The 21,972-nt window shown below is 49.3% G+C and overlaps 1 protein-coding gene across 1 annotated transcript; it reads left to right on the top strand.

Moving 5' to 3' along the window:
- Nucleotides 1–18,113: 18,113 nt before the first annotated feature.
- On the top strand, nucleotides 18,114–18,984 carry CLDN5 (claudin 5). The gene has a single exon (XM_007460022.1). The coding sequence runs from the start codon at nucleotides 18,207–18,209 to the stop codon at nucleotides 18,861–18,863; it is 657 nt and encodes a 218-aa protein (XP_007460084.1). The 5' UTR covers nucleotides 18,114–18,206; the 3' UTR covers nucleotides 18,864–18,984.
- Nucleotides 18,985–21,972: the final 2,988 nt, after the last annotated feature.

Here is a 21,972-nt window from a genome sequence, read left to right as displayed (position 1 = left end):
GCACAGGCTCCGGACGCGCAGGCCCAGCAGCCATGGCTCACGGGCCCAGCTACTCCGCGGCATGTGGGATCTTCCCGGACCGGGGCACGAACCCGTGTCCCCTGCATCAGCAGGCAGACTCTCAACCACTGCGCCACCAGGGAAGCCCGTATGGTTTCTTTTGAGCAGCCTCTCTGCTGCAGCAGCCCTCCCTGATTTCTCACTATATTGTGAGAAACCCCCAAACACTAACTTACCAGTTGGTCAGCCTGCTCATCAGAGTGCAGTGTCACCCTGGCTGGAGGTGTCAGAGGCTCTGGTCCTAGGCTCCCCCCCACCCCCCGCCATTGATCCCTCCCTCCGCACTCCTGCTGCACGGAGAGGGGGAGCTTTTTTGACTTTTCTGTTTGGAGGCATGTCCCGTGCTGGTATAGGATGTTTGGGAAGGGAGAGACACCTCCCAAACGTCCTTCTGGAAAGGACAGCGAGTCTCTGGCTTTGGATGGGAGGGCTTTGGGCTAGATAACCTTTACCCTGAAAACAGCCCTGCAGAGCCAGGGGGGCCAGTGAGAGCCACAACCCTCTGCTGTCCAGGGACATGACTGTCATCACTTATACCTCTCCCAGAAGAAGCCATCCCCATTTGGCTTCCCAGCACATCCTGTCAGGTGGCTCCCTGCCCAGACCTCTGAAGCAGTTGGCTGGTGAGTCCACAGTGTAGACTGAGCCAACTGCCCACAGCTAGCTTCCAAGCAAAGTTTGTTTTTGATTTTATGCTTATGTTTTTAAGCCCCAAAGACTACTGGTTCTGGGAAGGACTGGGTCACTATGTGACCTTGGGAAGATCCCTTGCAGCCCAAAGAGGCCAGGGCTCTATGACTCTAGGTTGCAGTTCCTGACTCCCTCATACTATAGCGTCCTCCTCATCTTGTTGGCACAGGCAACCGGACAGGTTGCCAGTGCCCACTTCTCTGGAGGGAGGTGGCAAGGGCATGGTCCAAGCTGAAGGAGAGGAGCCCCAGTCTGTAGTGCCCTTCCCAAGGTACCAGGCTGCATGGTGCAGCCGCAGCCCTTGGCCAAGGGATGGTAGGCAGGGCTGGGCTGGCCAAGGCCCTGAGGATACAAGGTGGGGTTGTTGGCCAGTAGCCCCCTCCTACTGACTTCTCCATCGCTTTTGTTTGTTTGAATATATATAGATAACATCTGTATTTGAGAAAAGAAAGTTCAAACTGTAAAGAAAAAAGTCAAAGTTGTTGTGTCCCACTCCAGCCCCTCCCTGGAGGTCGCCTCCCTTCACTGTTTGTTTCCAGTTCTTACTCTGGGTACCTCCACAACTCTAAAGCGTTCATCCCATGTCTTTTTTTTTTTTTTTTTGCCACACCTTGTGGCATGCGGGACCTTAGTTCCCTGACCAGGGATCGAGCCCGGGCCCCCTGCAGTGGAAGCGTGGAGTCTTACCCACTGGACCGCCAGGGAAGTCTCTCCCATGTCTTGATTTCTCAACTCTACCTGGTTTCTCTTGGCTCTCTTCTGTGAAAAATGTGAAATGAACACCATCTCTCCTCGCAACCTCCCAACTTGTTTATTACTTTGTTCATTGTTTGAGACTGGTACTTCCAAAGGGGGGGCCTCTAAACACCCGCCTAAAATGCAGATCCCCAGGCCCCAGACATAAGTGTTGGGATTTGTGGTGGGATCTAGGAATGTGCATTTATAATCATCACCTCTAGTTATTTCTTATGCACACTAAAGTTTGAGAATCACCATCCCAAAGCGTACCTTTATAACTAAGTAAATCTCTTGTCAGGATGCTTTTGTCTGCTCTGTCAGAAGCCCAACTAAGGAGTGATGTCAGCAAAAATGGAGGAGTAACAGCCATAAAAAGAAACAAAATTGAGTTATATGTAGTGAGGTGGATGGACCTAGAGACTGTCGTACAGAGTGAAGTAAGTCAGACAGAAAGAGAAAAACAGATACCTTATGCTAACACATATATATGGAATCTAAAAAAAAAAAAAAAACGGTTCTGAAGAACCTAGGGGCAGGACAGGAATAAAGATGCAGACGTAGAGAATGGACTTGAGGACACTGGGAGGGGGAAGGGTAAGCTGAGACGAATGAGAGAGTGACATGGACATATATACACTACAAAACATAAAATAGCTAGTGGGAAGCAGCCGCATAGCACAGGGAGATCAGCTTGGTGCTTTGTGACCACCTAGAGGGGTGGGGTAGGGAGGGTGGGAGGGAGAGGCAAGAGGGAGGAGATATGGGGTTATATGTACATGTTTGCTGATTCACTTTGTTATACAGCAGAAACTAACACACCACTGTAAAGCAATTATACTCCAATAAAGATGTTAAAAAAAAAAGTAAGAAAAAAAAATGTGGAGTTAGAAACTTCACATTCCACCCTTCATAAAAGCAATGAAAACATGGGCAAAAACTGACAGGATCAATGTTTCTGGAACTTTGAAAATTAACCAAAGGCTTGCAGCAACCTGGGGAAAGCTTATTTAAAAAACAAAAACAAAAACGGCTGATTCTCAATAAGAAGTAAAGGCTGAAATCTTCCCAAATTTGATGAATTTTGAGTTAGTAATAAAAAATTCGACAAAGAAAAACCCAGGACCAGATGGTTTCACTGGTGAATTCTATCAAAGATTTAAAGAATAATTAACATCCATCCTTCTCAAGCACTTACAAAAAATAGAAGAGGAGGGAACACTTATTTATTTGTTTGTTTGTTTATTTATTTATTTATTGCTGCCCTGGGTCTTCGCTGCTGCACGTGGGCTCTCTCTAGTTGTGGTGAGCAGGGGCTACTCTTTGTTGCGGTGCGTGGGCTTCTCATTGTGCTGGCTTCTCATTGTGGAGCACGGGCTCTATGGCGCACGGGCTCAGTAGCTGTGGCTCTCAGGATCTAGAGTGCAGGCTCAGTAGTTGTGGCATATAGGCTTAGATGCTCTGCGGCATGTGGGATCTTCCCAAACCAGGGCTTGAACCCGTGTCCCCTGCGTTGTCCCCTGCGTTGGCAGGCGGATTCTTAACCACTGCACCACCAGGGAAGTCGGAGGAGGGAACACTTCTTAACTCATCCTATAAAGCCAGTGTTACCCTGATACGAAAGACAAAGACATCACAAGAAAAATACAGATAAATATCCCTTATGAATGTAGATGCAAAAATCTGCAATGAGATGCTAGTAAACTGAGTCCAGTATGATAAAAAAAATCAACATAATAAGTGTTGGCGAGGATGTGGGGAAATTGAACCCTCATACATTGCTGGTGAGAATATAAAATGATGCAGTCGCTGTGGAAAAGTTTAGCAGTTCCTAAAAAGTTAAACATAGTATTACCATATGACCCAGCAATTCCACATTTAGGTACTCGAGAAATGAAACGATATGTCCACACAAAAACTTGTATACAAATGTTCATAGCAGCTTTATTCATAGTAACCAAAAAGTGTAAACAACCCAAATGTTCATCAGGTGATGAATGGATAAACAAAATGTGACCTATCCATGCAACAGAATACTATTCAGTCATAAAAAGGAATGAAGTACTGACACAGGCTACAAAATGGATGAACCTAGAAAATGTTATGCAAAGTGGAAGAAGCCAGACGCGAAAGGCCACGTATTGTATGATTCCATTGATGTGAAATGTCCAGAAAGGCACATTCATAGAGACAGAAAATAGATTTGTTCCCAGGGCTTTGCTATTATTTCACATTGTCAAGGTTTCTAATGTTAGCCTTTGTTCTCTCATTAGCTAGCTTCCATCTGGGGTTTCCTGGTGACTGGCATGCGTTTTGGTCTTGGGCACACTGGTCTGCTGCTCCCAGGGGCTTGGCCCTGCATGGGAGGGTGTGTGGGCAGTGGGGGTCCTGTTGAAGCCAGGCTGCTCTGTAGGATGCACGTGGGAGCTGCTGGCAGATGCTGTACCCACATCCAAACCTGAGTACTTTCTTTTAGCCTTTCTTAAAATACACACACGTCTTTTTATTGTCAAAGATATCATTACATACAGCTTCACAAATTATTCTATAGCAAACATTCACATAGTCACCCCTAGGTATCCCCTCATAAGCTCCATATATCCTTTCCACTCACCTCTGTCTAGAGATAAAGGTTATCCTCACTCTGGTGGTAATCATTTCTTTGTTCTTCTTTTTAGTTTTACCACCTGTATATTTATTCCTGAACAATATGGTTTTATCTTGCCTACTTTTAACCATTATAGAAATGAAATCTGGTTTTCTGTCTCTTCATAACAAACACCCCAAACCTCAGTGGCCTGAAACAAGGGCCATTCTATTCTTCTTTCTCAAGTGCTGGGTTGACTGAGCTCAGTGGGGTGGTTCCTGCTCAGGTCCTTGCACGCGGTCATGGGTGCTGGAGTCACATCGGGAGCTCCCTCCCTCCATCTCTGGTAGTTGATGCTGACTATTGGCTGCCACATGTACCCAGTGCATGTGGACACTTTTCCCTCTGGCTCATGGGATGATGCTCATTCAACTTTTTGAGGTAACGGCAAACTATTTCCTGCAGTGGTTGTACCAACGTGAACCCTTGTCAGGTGTGTGAGAGGTCTGTTTCTTTGTATCTACCCTGACACTCCAGGGGCACCAGGAGGCCTTTAACTGACCCCGCTTGGGTTCTCTCCTGGCAGGACCTGCCTTTCTCCCCCCTCAGCTACTTGGAGAAGGGTTCGTGTTTTCAGAGGTGTCTTGAAGAGAGCTCCTAGGAATGGAGCTACCTCCTCATCTACCTCCTCCTGCCCCAGCCCGCCTCAGTGGGCCCTTTGGGGACAAAGTGGCACCCAGGGTGACAGCTGGAGGCTGCAGCCTCCTCCCCCAGCTGAGGCTCCTTGTCTGCACGCAGGGTTGGCTTTTCCCTCAGCCCTGGTTGGTCCCAGTGTCTCACCCTATCTCCTTCTTCTCTTCCACAAACTCCTAAAAGCCTCTCAAAATTCCTGGCCCACTGATGACATGCTTTATTATTTCCATATTGCCACGTGTTTATTAGCTCTCAAAGTCTTTACTGGTATGTGCAGTGGGACGCTCTGTAGGGGAGGGCGGGGGGACGGGGATGGGCTCTGTCTGCTCCCTTGAATCCCAACCTCAGCCTAGCATCTCTGACTCAGTTCCACCTTGCAGGCCCTGGCTTGTGGGCCCTCAGAACTCGGCATGTGGCGGAGATGGTCCCTTCCCCTGGGAATAGGAGGCTCTGGGTTCTGCTGAGTCTGTGGCCACCCAGCTGCAGGACCATACTTCACCCATCCTGGCAGCCAGACATGACCATGTGCCTGTTGGAATGGTGGCTTCTCTTACTTCTTAGCTCCATTCCCAGGAGCTCTCTTCAAGACACCAGCCAGCCAGAGCCCAGCTGCATGGGTCCCTCCTTGTCCTACTGTTGTCCTTCCATACCCCATGCCCTGCTGGTGTTTGTTACTGCTCTTGCCCATGGGCTCTTCTTTCCCAGAATGCCTGATCCCACTTTCACCCTGGTGAGCTCCTATCTTTCCTCTAGACCTATGTAAGGGGCAGCTCCTCTCCACAGCCTCCAGCCTCCTGGGTAGGTGCTATGTCCCTCTGCTTGGCTCTTCTGCATCCCCATCCCTTGGTCTGTGGGAAATGAGAGCAGGAGGCACTGTCTGAGGCAACGTCCTTGTTGTTGTGGACATTTTTTGGGCCACCATCTGCTGCAGGGAGGCCCAGCTGGGACATTCCCAGCTCATGCGTATTCAGTGAAAGTGTGAAAAGAAGTGGGTGTCTGCAGGGGGCAACCAGGGCAGCTGAGGGGTAAATTCATAGGCTCCAGGTCCTGCCAGCCTCCTGGGAAGGGCTGTGGGCTCTGAGCACCTCCCTGTGTCCTTGGTGTGGTCAGCCTGGGCCTGGATGTTCAGCTCTGACCCACTCCTTGTTTGGACCAGTGCTGGCCTGGATGCCAACTCCTGAGGGCTTGACTAAGCCAGCGTGAGCTTGAGATAGGATCTGAGGACTGGCTCCTGGGAGCAGCAGGGGTGCCGGCCTATGTTCACGCCGCTTCCTGCCCTTGGCTTTCCACCTAGCAAGCTGGGTGCGGCCACTGCCTGAGGAGGCAAGAGGTGGGGGCATCCTCTGGGGTGGGCCCTGCATACCAGTACTGAGTGTTTGAAACAACCGCAGGGCAGCAATAACAATAGCATGGGAGCTGGCAGCAGGTGACAGGTTAAACATTCTAAGGTTTCAGTGTTGTGGGGAGAAGGGCAAAGATATTAACTTTAGAGGTTATTACTTTTAGAAGGTGACTGCCTAAATAGGTCCATAAGGTATAATTTCTAAAAAGGTAAAAAGGAAAAAAGGAATTAAGAAAAAGACAAAAGTTAATCCAGGGACTTCCCTGGTGGCACAGTGGTTAAGAATCTGCCTGTCAGTGCAGGGGACACGGGTTTGAGCCCTGGTCCAGGAAGATCCCACATACCGCGGAGCAACTAAGCCCATATGCCACAACTACTGAAGCCCGCGCACCTACAGTCTGTACTCCGCGACAAGAGAAGCCACCGCAATGAGAAGCCCACGCACTGCAACCAAGAGTAAGTAGCCCTCGCTCGCCGCAACTAGAGAAAGCCCGCGCACAGCAGCGAAGACCCAATGCAGCCAAAAATAAATAGATAAATAAATTAATTAATTAAAAAAAAGTTAATCCAAAAGAAAATGGACAGGAAGGAGGAGAGTGGGCAGGGGGAGCTGGACATAGCTGTTACAAATAAATACAAGCATACTTGTAATCACAAAAAATGTAAAGGGATCAAACACTCCAGCTAAAAAGATTGTCACATTGTATGAAAAATAACCCACGTTTCTGCAATTACAAGAAACCCTCCTAAAACAAAGAAACACAACATTGAAGGTCAAGGGAGAAAATACTAACCAAGAGTGAACTTGTGGGTTATGTCAACATCAGGTGCAGTACAGTTTAAGGCAGAAAAGACCAAAGGTGGCTTGTGGGAAATACAAAAACAAAGCCAGCCTCTGGTAATATTCACAAAAAAAAGAGGAGGCACAAACAAAACACTAGGAAGGGAGATCTCACCATAGATGCCCCAGTAAGTGAACAGAAATATAAGAGGCTATTTATCAACCTCATGGCAACAAATTTGAAAACAGATGAAATGAGTAATTTCTTGGGAAAACAGTTTTCCAGAATGGAACCCAAAAGAAATTTTAAAAACCTGGATTGTCTTACAATAAAAGAAATGTAATCAGTGATTAAAAATCTGCCCCTCCCCTCACAAATGTTTTAAAAGCTTTGTGAGCATTATTTACAGTAGCTAAGACATGGAAGCAGCATAAACGTCAATCGATAGATGAATGGATAAAGAAGATGTGGTACCTAGATACACAATGAAATACTACTCAGCCATAAAAGAGAATGAAATAATGGCATTTGCAGACACATGGATGGACCTAGATACTATCATACTAAGTGAAGTAAGACAGAGGAAGACAAATACCATATGGTACCACTTATATGTGGTATCTAAAATACGATACAAATGAACTTATTCACAAACAGAAACAGACTCACAGACATAGAAAACAAATTGATGGTTACCAAAGGGGAAAAGGGGTGGGGGAGGGATAAATTAGGAGTTTGGGATTAGTGGATACAAACTGCTATACATAAACTAGATAAACAATGAGGTCCTACTGTATAGCACAGGGAACTATATTGAATATCCTGTAATAAACCATGGTGGAAAAAGAATATGAAAAAGATTATATACGTGTGTGTATCTAAATGACTTTGCTGTACACTAGTATTGTAAATCAACTATAATTCAACACAACATTGTGAATCAACTATAATTCAATTTTTAAAATGTTTTTAAACATGGAAAAAGAAATAAAAGGCTTTGCAAGCAAATTCTACCTTTCAAGAAACAGATGATTCCAATCTTGTACAAATTATTTTGGAGAATATAGGAAACTCGCACCTCATTTCTACAAGGCTGATATAACCTTGATATGCAAACTGAACAAGAGTAGAACAAGAATAAAATTACCAGTAAATCTCACTCATAAACACTGATGCAAACTGAATCCAATAATGGATCCAAAAGATAATTTCTCATGGCCAAGTTGGGTTTATCTCAAAAATGCATGATTGGGTTTCCCTGGTGGCGCAGTGGTTAAGAATCCTCCTACCAATGCAGGGGACACGGGTTCGAGCCCTGGTCCAGGAAGATCCCACATGCCAGGGAGCAGCTAAGCCCGTGCGCCACAACTACGGAGTCTATGCTCTAGAACCCACGAGCCACAACTACTGAAGCCCGCACGCCTAGAGCCCATGGTCCGCAAAAAGAGAAACCACCACAATGAGAAGCCTGCGCACCGCAACAAAGAGTAGCTCCTGCTCACCACAACTAGAGAAAGCCTGCGTGCGGCAAAAAAGCCCCAACACAGCCAAAAAAAAAAAAAAAGCATGATTGGTGTAACATAAAATTACTTGAAGTAAATCACCATATTAACAGATTAAAAGAGAAAAACCACAGAATTATTTCAATAGATGTAGCCAAAAAAAAAACCTGATGAAATTAAACTTTCATAATAAAAAATAAAAAACAAAAATAGGAATTGAAGCTAATAAAGTACATCTACTAATATATAGTAGACAACATTAACAATGAAAGCATTCTCTGTGAGATCAGAAACTTTACATGATGCCCATGATGAAGGCTTCTATATGATGTGCTACTGGATATCCTAACCAGTGCAGTGAAATGAGAAAATGAAACAAAAATATGAAGAGTTAGAAAGAAAAACACAGACTCATTATTTACACATGATAATGATAATCTACGTGGAAACCCCAAAGGCATCTACAAATAAACTATTAGAATTAGATAAGGTTGCTGGATTTAAAGCAAAATTCATTTGCATTTCTATACAATAGCAAAAATCAGTTAGAAAATGCAATTTAAAAAAGATTTTAAAATAGCAACAAAAATATAAAGAATCCAGGAATAAATCTAATAAAAGAACTGCAACCTGGTAATATAGTAAAAATAGTATCTGTGGCACTTCTTATGGGCCATTACTACTCTAGGCATTTTAATCCATGAGCCAATATTTTCTCCCAGTTTGTACCTTTTCATCCTTTAAAAAGTATCTTTTACAAAGCAAAAATTAATTTTGATAAGGTTAAATTGATGGTTTTCTCCTTTTATGATCATGCTTTTGGTGTCATGTCTATGTCCTGAAGATTTTCTTCCAAGTTATCTTCTAAAAGTTCTATAGTTTTACATTTTACGTTTAAATCTAGGATTCATTTTGAGATTTTTTTTTTAATGATGTGAGGTTTTGGTTGAGGATGATGTTTTTTTCTGTTGATATCTAATTGCTTTAGCGTATTTGTTGAAAAAATTATCCTTCCTCCATTGAGTTGTCTTTTTTGTGGTAAAATGTGCATCCCATAGAATTTAGCATTTCAGCCATTTTTACAATTCGGTGGCATTAAGTGTGTCATATTATTGTGCATCCATCACCACCATCCATCTTCAGAACATTTTCATTATCCCAAACTGAAACTCTGTACCCATTAAACAATAACTCCCCATCCCCTCCTCCTCCAGCCCCCTGGCAACCACTATTCTACTTTCTGTCTCTATGAATTTGACTATTCTAGGAACTTCATGTTAGTGGAATCATACAGTACTTGTGCTTTTGTGTCTGGCTTATTTCACTTAACATAATGTCTTCAAGGTTGATCCATGTTGTAGCATGTGTTAGAATTTCCTTCCTATTTAAGACTAATATTCCATTGTATGGATATACAACCTGTCTGTTTATCATTCATCCGTCAGCAGATATTTGGGTTGTTTCCACCTTTTGGCTGTTGTGAATAATGCTGCTATGAATGTTGGTGTACAAATATCTGTTTCAGTCCCTGCTTTCAATTTTCTTTTGGGTCATTGACTTGCTTTTGCATGCTTGTCAAAAATCAGCTGTACTTGTGTGGGGCAGTTTCTGGGTTCTCAGCACCATTGAACAATGTCTCTGTCCCCTGTAAGCAGTATTAATATCTATACGTTTTAAAATCAGTGTGATTCTTCCCACTTTATTCTTCTTTTTCAGAATTGTTTTAGCTATTCTAATTCCTTTTCCTCTCCATATACATTTCAGAATAATCTAGTTTATACCTATAAGAAATCTTCCTGGGATTTTGAAGGGAAGTGCATTATTCACTATACATTATTATAATGAATAATGAATAAGTGCATTATTCATTATTCTTTATCACATAAAGTCTTCCAATCCATGAACATGGAATGCCTCTCCATTTATTTAGATGTTTTTTGATTCCTTTCATCAGTGTTTCATAGTTTTCAGCATATAACTCCTGTACATATTTTGTTAGATTTACATCTAAGTATTTTGGTATGCTACATTGATTGATTTTTGCTTATTAAATTGATTTTGCATTCCTGGAATAAATCCCATTTGGTCATGTATTTTTTATATGTGTTGCTGGATTTGGTTTGCTAGTATATTGAGTATTTTTGCATCTGTATTCACAGGCATTATTGGTTTTAGTTTTCTTGTGAAGTCTTTGTCTGACTTTGGATCAGGGCAGTTCTGGCCTCATAAAGTGAGTTAGGAAGTGTGCCACCCTCTTCTATTTTTTTTGTAAGAGTTTAAGATTGATTGGTATTAGTTTTTCTTTACTTTAAACATTTGGTATAGTTTACCAGTGAGGCCATCTGGTCCTGGACTTTTCTTTGTTGGAAATCTTTAAAATTACTAACTCAATCTCTTTACTTGTTATAGATCTATTCAGATTTATTTCTTCTTAAGTCACGTTTGGTAGTTTTTGTTTGTAGGAATTTGACCATTTCATCTTGGTTATCTACTTTGTTGGCATACAATTGTTCATTGTATTCCCTTAAAATCACTTCTACTGTTAGTGAGATATTATTAGCGATACCTCTTCTTTCATTTCTGATTTTAGTAACGTTTTTAATGTCAGTTTAGGTAAAAGCATGTTAATATTGTTGAGTTTTTAAAGAAGCAACTTTTGCTTTCACTGATTTTGAGGGTTTTCTGTGGCTCAGGATATGGTCTATCTGGTATAAGTTCTCTGGGCACATGAAAAGAATGTGTATTCTGCTGTTGTTGGGTAGTGTTATGTAAATTTTGATTAGATCCTGTTGTTTGATGGTGTTGTTGAGTTCTATCTTCTTGGTGATTTTTTGTCTATTTATTCTCTCACTTGTTGAGAGAAGAGTGTTGAAGCCTCAACTATAATTGTCTATTGTCTATTTGTCTATTTCTGCATTCAATTTTATGAGGTTTTGCTTCCCATATTTTGCAGCTCTGTTGCTTGGTGTGTACACATTTAGGATTGCTATGCCTTCTTGGTGGATTGGCCCTTTTATCATTATATAGTGTCTCTGTCCCTGGTAATTTTCTTAATGAAGTGTACTTTATCTGATATTAATATAGCCACTGCTCTATTTATTTGATTAATGTTTGCATAGTATATCTTTTTCTATACTTTTGCTTTCAGCCTACATATGTCATTCAATTTGAACTGAGTTTCTTTTAAATAGCATGTATTTGGGTAATTTTTTTGGTTCACTCTACCAACCTTTGTTGTTTAACTGCTGTATTTAGACCACTTACATTTAATGTAATTATTGATATGGTAAGGTTTAAGTCTGCCACTTTGTTTTCTGTGTATTCTCTTTCTCTCTGTTTCTCTGTTTACCTTTTCCTGCCTTCCTATGGCTTACTTGAACATCTTTCAGAGTTCTGTTTGAATTATCTATAGTGTTTTTGAGTGTATCTCTTTGTAAAGTTTTTAGTGGTTGCTCTAGGATTACACTTTATACAGATAACTCATCAAAGTCTACTGATGTCAACACTTTACCAGTTGGAATGAAGTATAGAAACCTTACCTCCCTTTATGTCCCATTACCCTTTCCTATTTATAATACAATTATCTTAGATATTTCCTCTACACACCCTGAGAACCACTTTAGGCAGTGTAATCATTTTTGCTCCAACCATCAAACATAAGTTAGAAAACTCAAAAGGAGAAGGAAAGTCTGTTGTATTTACCAACATTTTGCTTGTTATATTCTTTCTTCCTTTTTGATGTCCAAAGATTCCTCCTTTTATCATTTCCTTTCTGTTTAAATAACATCCTTTAGCCATTCTTTCAGGGTACATCTGCTGGTGACATTCTCTTAGTTTTCCTTCATCTGAGAATATATTTATTTCCACTTCATCCCTGAAGAATATATTCACTAGATACAGAATTCTGGGTTGACATTTTCTTTTCCTTCTAGTGCTTAAATAATGTGCTATGTTCTCTGGTCTCCATGGTTTCTGATGAGAAATTCTGTCATTTGTTTTGTTTTTCCCCTATTGGTGAGATGTCCTTATTTTCTGGCTCCTTTCAGTATTTTTCTTTGTCTTTGGTTTTCAAAAGTTTAATTACAATGTGTCTCGGTGTGGATTTCTTAGGATTTATTCTGTTTGGGGTTCTGGCAACATCTTGAATTGTATGTTTTTTCTTTTCTTCTTCCTAAACTTAGGAAATTTCCAGTTATTATTTCTTTGAGTACTTTTTTATCCCCAGCCTTTTTCTTCTCTTCTTTTGGTACTCCAATGACATAGATGTCAGAACTTTTGTTATGATCCCACATTTCCTGAAGTTCTGTTCTTTTTTTTTTTTAATCTTGTTCAGATGGAATAATCCTATTGTCCTATCTTTAAATTTTTTTTTTTTTCTTTTTTTTTTGCGGTACGCGGGCCTCTCACTGTTGTGGCCTCTCCCATTGCGGAACACAGGCTCCGGACATGCAGGCTTAGTGGCCATGGCTCACGGGCCCAGCTGCTCCACGGCATGTGGGATCCTCCCGGACCAGGGCACGAACCTGCATCCCCTGCATCGGCAGGTGGACTCTCAACTACTGCGCTAACAGGGAAGCCCCCATCTTTAAATTTATTGATTCTTTCCTATGCCCGCCCCCCCTTTTTGCTCTTGAGCAAAACTCTATCTGCAGTTGGTCCTATTCATCTTGGTCAGAATCAGAAACCCTCTTTGGCATGAGGAGACAGAGAAGAAAACTATAAGAAATCATAACTTAATTTGTATTTTCTGGTTATAGGACTTTTTGATGGTTCAAGATAAAGATTGAAATCCCATAGGGACAACCTTAATAGATTTGAATACTCAAAAATTCAAACTTCTATAACATTTTGAAAAAAATCATTAATAGGTTAAGTAGGAAACAGCAAAAAGTATATGCCATATGTATAATAGCAAGTAATGTTTCTAACATATAAAGTGAGAAAACACCAAGGCTCTATGTGGATACATAGAGAGTTCACCAAAGAGGGAATAAAAATGAGCAGTATTAATTGGAAAAAATTTTTAACTTCATTACTTGTGAAGAAATGCCAATTAAAGTAAGGTGCCATCTTCTACCTATCCAATTAGTAAACTTTAAAAACTGTGACTACCTAGAGCTAATGACAGGCAGTGAAAATGCATACTCAGATAAGGCATCTAAGGGACACACCCTCTAGGGTGTGAGCCAGAAATGCTACTTTGAGGAGTTTTTCCTGAGGAAATTACCCGAAATACCAAGGCTCATGAATAATGCCATTCATAGCAGCATTATTTATAATAGAAAATTATCATTTATGAAACTATGTCTTAAGGGATGGTTGCATAATTACCAGGATGATCATCACCGTTAATGTTAATCCAGCATCCACCTTGAGCCAGGAAGTGGTGTCCACTAAGCTCCTTGGCAGCCCTTTGATGCTGAGCCCATTACCATCCCCATTTTACGGAACCTTGGAACAGATTGCCTTGGTCACCACCCACTCTCAGGAGTGGGGGAGATAGATGATTCCATCCTGGCTCTCCAGCTCCCAAGGCAGTTAAACATAACGATAATCATGAGGGTGTTTATTAACAGAGTAGGGACATGTTTACAATATAATGCTAAATGAAAAAGGAGGATCCAGAATGACTCTACTGATTTTAAGTGAAAGTATAAAATTGTTGCAAAATGCAGCATGCAGAGAAGGACTGAATCTGTGAAGGGATGGGTGGGGGAGAGAAGGTGGACAGAGAGGCCACAGAGGCAGTGCAGGTATGAGGGGTGGAGGGTGTGGGGTCAGGGCTGCCTTGGGCTCCTGGGGCCACTATTGCCATTACAAAGAGCCTTTGCTGGCCTCCAGGAGATCACACAGAGACCACCATTTGGTGCAATCCGTGAGGGCACAGGGGTCTATAAGACCCTGGGTTTCTTGTCAACCAGAGCCCTCTGCCCCCCACACTCCCCTACCCACTGGGGAAGGTTAAGCAACAGTGCCCTCCTGTTCTGCCAGCCAGCCAGTGGTGCCCGCTCTGAGGACCAAACTGACATCAGATGAGCTGTGAAGGTCAAGGGAGCCAGGGAGGCTGTCTCAGGAACCTGGAGGGCGCTCAGGAATGGCAGCAGAGGACTCAGGATTGATGACTGCCTCCCCTTCAACCTTGCAGTCTCCACCACGGAGGGCTTTGCATCAATGGTGGGACAAAGGCAAGGAGAGCCCAGTTCCCTCATCTGAACTGTGAACTCACCAGCTCTTTGTCAAAGGGCACTCTGGGCATCGGCACAGGCACCCATGCCCCTCCCACACACGGCACCTTGGGCCCCAGGGCAGGCCTGGCGATGTTGGAGGAGCTGCCTCTGGGGCACCGGTTGCACCAAGAAAGGGCACAGGCAGTGCTCTGTGCTCAGAGGCTCCACAAACAGCTGCTACCCTGAGGAAAACATCCTTAACTATTTCAAAGCCAAAAGACAGAAGGGACATTATTTCTCACTTCCCCCAAAATGAAATCCCTTAACTAGGAGCTTCCCAAACCCCAGTCCTCAGAAATCTGGAGCCTAAATTTAGATTGTCCCTGGAAGGTCACCGGATCACCGTGGTGCAGGGTCAGCTGGCAGCTGCTCAAGATAAACTGATTTCTGCCGACTCAGGCCTTTCCCCCACACAATTAATGAGATCCTGCCACACTTCCCCTGGGAAAGCAGAACAATAGCAGCAGATGAGCAGGTGGCCTTGGCTGGCGTGCTGGCCCAAGAGCCCCTCGCCAGAAATCAGGGATGCACACCCTGCCCAGCCTGGACCCTTGGCCTGCAGGCCTGCACCCACCATGTCACCCCAGCCCCACCGGCCTCCTCCTGCCCTTTCCCACCTCTGGGCTCTTGTGTGGAACGTCTTCCTGGTTTTGGGCTGAACTATCACCGCCTCAGAGAGGCCTTCATCACTTGGTGTCACTCTGCCATCTCTTTCCATCACAGCCAAGGGCATACCTGAAAGCCCTTCCCAGTCCCTGGTTGAGGGCAGGAGCCCCCTGGGTGTTCTACCCGGACACGATGCTCCGCGTATAGTAGGTGGCCAGGAGATTCTAGAGAGTGGAAGGAAGGGCAGGCAAGTCTTCACGCCCCCGCAGGCCGGGGCTGGGCCTCTCTGTGGCAGCTCTGATTCAACTGCAGCCAGGCCTACAACCAACACAGTGGTGTCGGGGTAGAAATCAGATTGTGAGAGGTGGGGACTGAGGCCCTTCTACCAAGTCCCCGAGATACTGTGAGGCTGACCCCAAAGAGATGTGGACTCACTGGGGCTGCTCCAGGGTGCCAGGCCAGGATGGGCCCAAAGTGGCAGAGAGAGGGAGGCAGGTGGGCAGGCGAATGGGGAGAACCTTGTGCTGGCTGCAGCTCTGAGGTGCTGGAGGAGTGGCAGGTGGCCAGAGGTCAGCATGGGTCACAGGCAGCCCCCTGCCCAGGACAGATGCATGAAGACGGTCACTGTGCTGGGGCTCGTTCCTGGATACTGGTGGGATCAACCAGCGAGCAGACGGGCAGCTCCAGCTTGGGCCTCGAGAGCAAGGCTGAGGGATGAGGGCAGGAAGGCATCCAAGAGGAAGTGACCTTGGTAACACAACCTAGTAGATGCAGGCCCTGCCCAAGGGATACATACTGCAAGCAGAAGAGGCGTGGGTGTAGACAGACCAGTCTGAGGGCCCAGAGGGAGGTAAGTCTGAATGGAACGTAGAGTATGCTGCTGGACTGGCTAGACCCAGTGCAGCTGGCCCATGTCACCTGGGCCGCTCCCAGGAGTCAGTGCTTCGTCCATGGGCAGTGCGAGCCACAGAGGGTTTCAGGCAGAGCATGACCCAGGAGCAGGGCCTGCTGCGATGCCCAGCTGCCCTGAGGAGAACAACCCCAGTGGCCAAGGGTGGGGCCTGGACGGCCTGAGGAGGCCACAGCAGTCGACCCGGGAAGACAGCAGCGTGGAGTGTCATGGGGGGACCCTGGGCAAGGTCCTTGGACTTGGGCCACAGGGAAGTGGGATTGAAAGGGTGGGTGGGTGGTAGGGCTGGGCCCCCTGGAGTGGATGGGGGAGGAGACGTTCAGAAGGGTCTGCAACAGGAGGGAAGCAGCGAGTGAGGGGTGTCTGGGAGGAGGCAGTGGTCCTTGGAGCTCCATCTATGCAGGGAGTGAGGGGGCTGGGGTGAAAGAAGGGGTAAAATTGTCCTCCCCAATCCCACAGGGCCCAGCAAACTTGCCTTGGGTGCCTCCCCGTGCTGGATGACAGGGTATTATCTCAGCCACCTGAGGAGAAGGAACCGGGCCCAGGAAGGACCGATCTGTTGAGGCACCCAGGCTTTGGCCAGCCTCAAAGGCAGGCCTTCTCTGGGGAGGCCCTGCTAGCAGTCAGGCACCTGGGACCTGAGGAAGGAGTGGGGGTCCTGGTAGCCCCACTCCAGGGCAGAATACAGACAGAGGGGCTGCTTTAGGCAGAGGGGCTGACAGGGAGTGGGGAGGGGGCTGCCAGAAAGGGACTAGTGCCCCTACCTGAGCCTCAGGGGGCCCCACTGTCCATCCCAGTGGGCCTTGGAGAAATGGCTGGGCCATTGTGCAGAAGAATGCCCGGAAATCCCTCGCCTCCCGCCTCCAGCGAGGATGGGGGCTCTTCCTCCCAGTCAGGAAACTCCATGTTGGCTTCCGGAGGGTGGCCTGGGGGCTGGGGTGCCAGGGTAGCACTGCAGCTGGTAGGAGGGCAGAGTACAGCCCCTGCGTTTCTCTCTCTGTCTCTTGTCTGAGGCCTGGAGCAGGGAGTAGGTGGCAGAGCCTGGGGCCACGGGCTGCTCCTGGGAGGATTGCCTGTATGCTGGGTCACTGGGGATTTACTGACATGGTGTAGCCTCAGCTGGGCCTCAAAGGATGGGGGATGGGCAGCACCTACGGAAGAGGAGCAGTCGGTGCAAAGGTTGGGAGGTATGGGAAGCCCCGGCAGCAGGGGCAGAGTGTGGGTCTCTGGAGGCCATGGGAAGGCCCCGTTCTTTCTGCTTCGTGCTGGAGCCGCAAGCCCCAGGGACGTGGTGGCCCTGGGCAGGGCCTTGGACGAAGCAGGAACCCCGGCTTGACCCGCACAGGCCTTCCTGGCTTCTCGGCCTGTGAGGGAGACAGTGTCAGCACTCGAAGGGCCACAGTGGTCGGGGTGCAGAGAAGGGGGCTGTGTTGGGCTTGGACTCCAGGGAGAGCTTCCTGGAGGAACAGGCTGAGCTGTGTTTGGCTAACCCAGGGGCCCTCGGCGCAGTGACTCCAGCCGACCGGGGCCAGGGAAGAGTGGAGCTGGCCTGGGAGGTAGGGACCAACTGGCTCGTTCGAGGATGTGTCGGGGAAATCGGTGCAGACCCAGGGTCATGCAGCTCCTGAAACGGCGAGGTGGGGGCGCACAGGGAGGTAGTGGAGCGTTCGCATAGCCGCCCCAGGTCAGCTTGGAACGGGCTCTGCAGCGACCAGGACAACGGCGGATGAGGGTCCGGGGCCGCCACCGGATGCCCCGTGGTTCCCCGCGCCGCCCGCCGCCCGCCGCCCGCCACCAGCTACCCCCACGCGCAGTTGTTTTCTTAACTCCTGCTGCCGGGGGCGCCTGCGATTGGCTGCGGGAGGATGGCCTGGGCGTGGATTGGTTGCTCAGGGCGGGGGGCCGGGCCTGCGGGTCATAGTCCGCCCCCCGAACCTTCAAATGGGAAGCCCCCCTAGAGGCGCCAGCAGACCCGAGGCTGTGCTGTGGTGCCACCGGGCCTGGGATCGGAGGGAGTAAGCTGTGCGCGCCCGGAGGCCCCGGGCCGTCGGGCGCCCGTCTTGTCTCCAGCCATGGGGTCGGCGGCGCTGGAGATTCTTGGCCTGGTGTTGTGCCTGGTGGGCTGGGTGGGCCTGATCCTGGCGTGCGGGCTGCCCATGTGGCAGGTGACCGCTTTCCTGGACCACAACATCGTGACGGCGCAGACCACCTGGAAGGGGCTGTGGATGTCGTGCGTGGTGCAGAGCACAGGGCACATGCAGTGCAAGGTGTACGACTCGGTGCTGGCGCTGAGCACAGAGGTGCAGGCGGCGCGGGCGCTCACCGTGGGCGCCGTGCTCCTGGCGCTTGTCGCGCTCTTCGTGACCCTGGCGGGCGCGCAGTGCACCACCTGCGTGGCCCCCGGCCCGGGTAAGGCACGCGTGGCCCTCACGGGCGGCGCGCTCTACGCGCTCTGCGGGCTGCTGGCACTCGTGCCGCTCTGCTGGTTCGCCAACATCGTGGTCCGGGAGTTCTACGACCCGACCGTGCCCATGTCGCAGAAATACGAGCTGGGCGCCGCGCTTTACATCGGCTGGGCCGCCTCGGCGCTGCTCATGTGCGGCGGCGGCCTCGTGTGCTGCGGCGCCTGGGTCTGCGCCGGCCGCCCCGACTTCGGCTTCCCGGTCAAGTACTCGGCGCCGCGGCGGCCTACGGCCAGCGGCGACTACGACAAGAAGAACTATGTTTGAGTGCGCTTGCGCGGCAGGGCCGCGAGCGGGAGGACCGGCCAGGGTAGCCCCGCATGGACGGCGGCCTCCGCGGCGCACAGGCTCTGCGGAAATCTGGGTCCTGCGCACGGACCGGACTCTGTCCGCAGCCCGTCCTCTCCGGCCTCCTAGCCGGCCCCAGGCTGCGACCTGCCCCGCAAGGCGACGCGCACTTAGGAAGACTCGCTGTTTCTTTTTGTGTGCAGTGCTGGCTCCGACGTGGGTAGGGCGCGCGTTCCTTCGGCTGTGTGGGCACTGGACTGGAGATGCCGCTCCCTCTCTGACCGTCAGGGTCTTGGATGCCACCCACTCCCTCGTGGCTCCTGCTGATTCCAGAGGGGCAGACCGAGAGCCCAGGGACCCCAGCCTCGGCTGCCGGAGGGACGTTTATAACTGGCCTTCACTCCATCAGCAGGCTGGCCTCTGGGTGCGGCAAGAGACTTGGTCTGGACCTCCCTGTCTCACCCCTGCAGCTCGCCAGGCAAGGCTTACGGGCACAGGATCCTGGGTGTGGGGCTGGGGGCCTGCCCTCCTTCACAGCTTGGGTGGGTGGGATAAGAGTCTGCTTAGTAAATGGTTTGGATACCCTCCCACCTGTGTCCTGTTCTTTGTCCAGTCACCACCGCCTGTGCTTTGCAGCACCCATTCATCCACCTACCCACCAAATTCTCCCCAAAAAGCTCCTGGGGGGACCTTCCAGGGCTGGCCTCTGGGATCCTGAAGATCTCATGGCCACTTCTCAGGTCCCTCCTGCCATCTGGTCACCTTCCCATTGGGTGGGAAACAGCCACAGCTCACTGCAACCCAGGGAGGTGAGATCTGTAGTCAGAAGGGCCACTGCTGAGCCATAGAGCCTGGGGGTGGGGGTGGAGAGCAGGGGCTGTGATGCAGACCCCAGCAGAAGATGCAGGTTGACCCTAGCCAGTGTGTGGGTCTTGGGATACAGGTAGGGCTAAGGGTGGGCTGCCAGGCCGCTGGCTTTGCCTAGAAGAGGCTGGTCCCCAGGCACCACCGGACGGGCATTTTCCACCTGCCCTCCCAGGGTTTAGCCATCTCTGGGTCGCCTCACATGGTTAGACATCTATACAACACTGACTCCATCCTTTCCGCCAATAGTGCAGTGGGAACAGGGGCAAATCCAGGATGTGTGCTAGGCTCCAGCAGAGCTGGCTGCAGGTTGAGAAGCGCGTTGCCATGGGGAGGAGGCACCCGCGGCCGGCTGCCCAGATTCAGCTTCAGCCCCTCCATCCTAGCTCTCTGCACAGGACCTGTGCCCATCTTGGTGGTCTGGCGGCCAGCCCAGACTTAGGCCAACCATCAGCACCTCAGCCCCTGCTGGGAGCACCGTGTGACCTTCCTCCTTCGGGTGGGATTCCTGGAGGGCAAAGCAGACCAGAGCTGTCACAGCCAACAAGAACTCACTGCTTCCAGGGCAGAAGAGAACAGTGGACAGGATCAGGGGCTGCTGGGAGGAGTTCCAAGCCCAGCCAGTGCAGAGGGCTTGGCAAATGCCCCCAAACTCCACCCTGAAGGCCATGTCCAGAAATGCCTGGGTTGGGTCCAATGGCAAGGAATCTCCCAGGCCTGGCCAGGTTCCTCATTGTAGGGAGGGGCAGAACCCAAGGACATAGGCTCAGGGCAGCTACTGTGAACATGGCCCTGAATCCCAGAACTTCCAGGGAGGCTGAACTATCTGGGGGCCTTAGCTCCCAACAGTGGGATGACTATAGAGGGATGGGCCCCATGGCACAGAGGTCCTTAGCCTTTATGGCAGCCCTGCCTGAGCCTAACCTAGAACAGCTCCCAAGCAAGCAAGTGTGTGATCCTGGAGCCTTGGCTCTTGGTGGGGTAGGAACAGAGGTCCTTCCACTTCTGCTCTGGCCACAGGGTCCAGGCAGTGTCGGGTACAGGGGGTCTGGCCCAGGCGCAGGCCTAAGGCTGCCTCCTCCACAGCCCAGAGCTCTCTTGACTCCAAGGCCCCAGGCGTCAGCTGGGATTCTGAATGGTAGCTGCCCAGCCCTCAGCTTCTGCAGATGGCCAGGGTGGGGCAGCTTGAGGGCCCTGGTGGGGCAGGCTGCTGTCCCCGACCCATGCTGGGAAGGGCAGGGGAAAACTCCACTGCCAGAGGTCAGGTGGGAGGAGCAATGCAGCTCCAATGCAGCTGACTCCACTGCCCACTACCCCTCCCCAAGGCCCACCCTGAGACCTAGCCCCCCTAACCCATGTCCTCAGTTCCTGAACACGATTTCTGGGCTTTTCCCACCAACATAAGTGCTGCCCAAACCACTCTGCCACCTCTTGCCTGTGGCCCCAGGTGCCACACCTAGGTGGCCATGGCCCTCCAGCCTGCCTGCTCCCCTGGCACCCAAGCTCTGTGCAGTGGTCACAGATGGCCTCAGCCACTTGCGTGAATGGCTCTCTCCTCGCCAAAGGACAGAAATGGCATCCTCCTTGCCTCCAGATCCCCTCAACCCTGGCAGATGTCCTGGGGACAACTGGGAGGGTGGGGCCAGCTGGGAGGGTGGGGCCAGCTGATCTCATGGCTTCCCTGACAGAGAACTCTTGCTGCTCCAAAGACTTTGGAGGTTGCTGAGGCCTTTCCAGCTTGGACCTTCTGCGATAGGACGTGGGCGAAGCTGACCCCGAGGCCCCTCAGCAAGCCCCTCCCTTCCTGAATTGGGGCCCCGCCCTTGCTATCCCTGCCTGACTCGCCTGGTGGTGTCTGCCATGTGCCCAGAGGTGGGGGGCGCCTGGACAGGCAGGGGCTGGGGGTAAGATGATGGACGTGGAGGGTGGGCCTGGGAGGGGTACATGGTCAAGAGGGTGGACTTGAGATGCTGCCAAGGCCAGTGGACAGGAGGAAGTGGTGGGAGGGCGAACCGAGCCAGGTCCTGGCTGGCATCAAAGTGGTCAGTGGAGGTGCTGAGGGGCCTGGCCTCTGCCCACTGCTGTCCAGGGAGCCTGGAAGCTGTCCCCCATGCTGATTTCCTGCTGGGCATCGGGGTGCCCAGGGCACAGGATCAAGGTCCCTCTGGACATACAAGGCTCAGAGAACAACCAGGCACTAGCCCTGTGACCAGAGCCAAGATTG

Source organism: Lipotes vexillifer, unplaced genomic scaffold, assembly GCF_000442215.2.
Source record: "Lipotes vexillifer unplaced genomic scaffold, Lipotes_vexillifer_v1.1 scaffold987, whole genome shotgun sequence".
In the NCBI taxonomy this organism is placed as follows: domain Eukaryota; kingdom Metazoa; phylum Chordata; class Mammalia; order Artiodactyla; family Lipotidae; genus Lipotes; species Lipotes vexillifer.
The sequence above is the reverse complement of the archived record's forward strand: the minus strand, read 5'-3'. Positions and strand labels throughout refer to the sequence as shown.

Bases quoted from the DNA above. Each gene is read 5' to 3' on its own strand.
- CLDN5 (XM_007460022.1), top strand. From the start codon at position 18,207: ATGGGGTCGGCGGCGCTGGAGATTCTTGGCCTGGTGTTGTGCCTGGTG.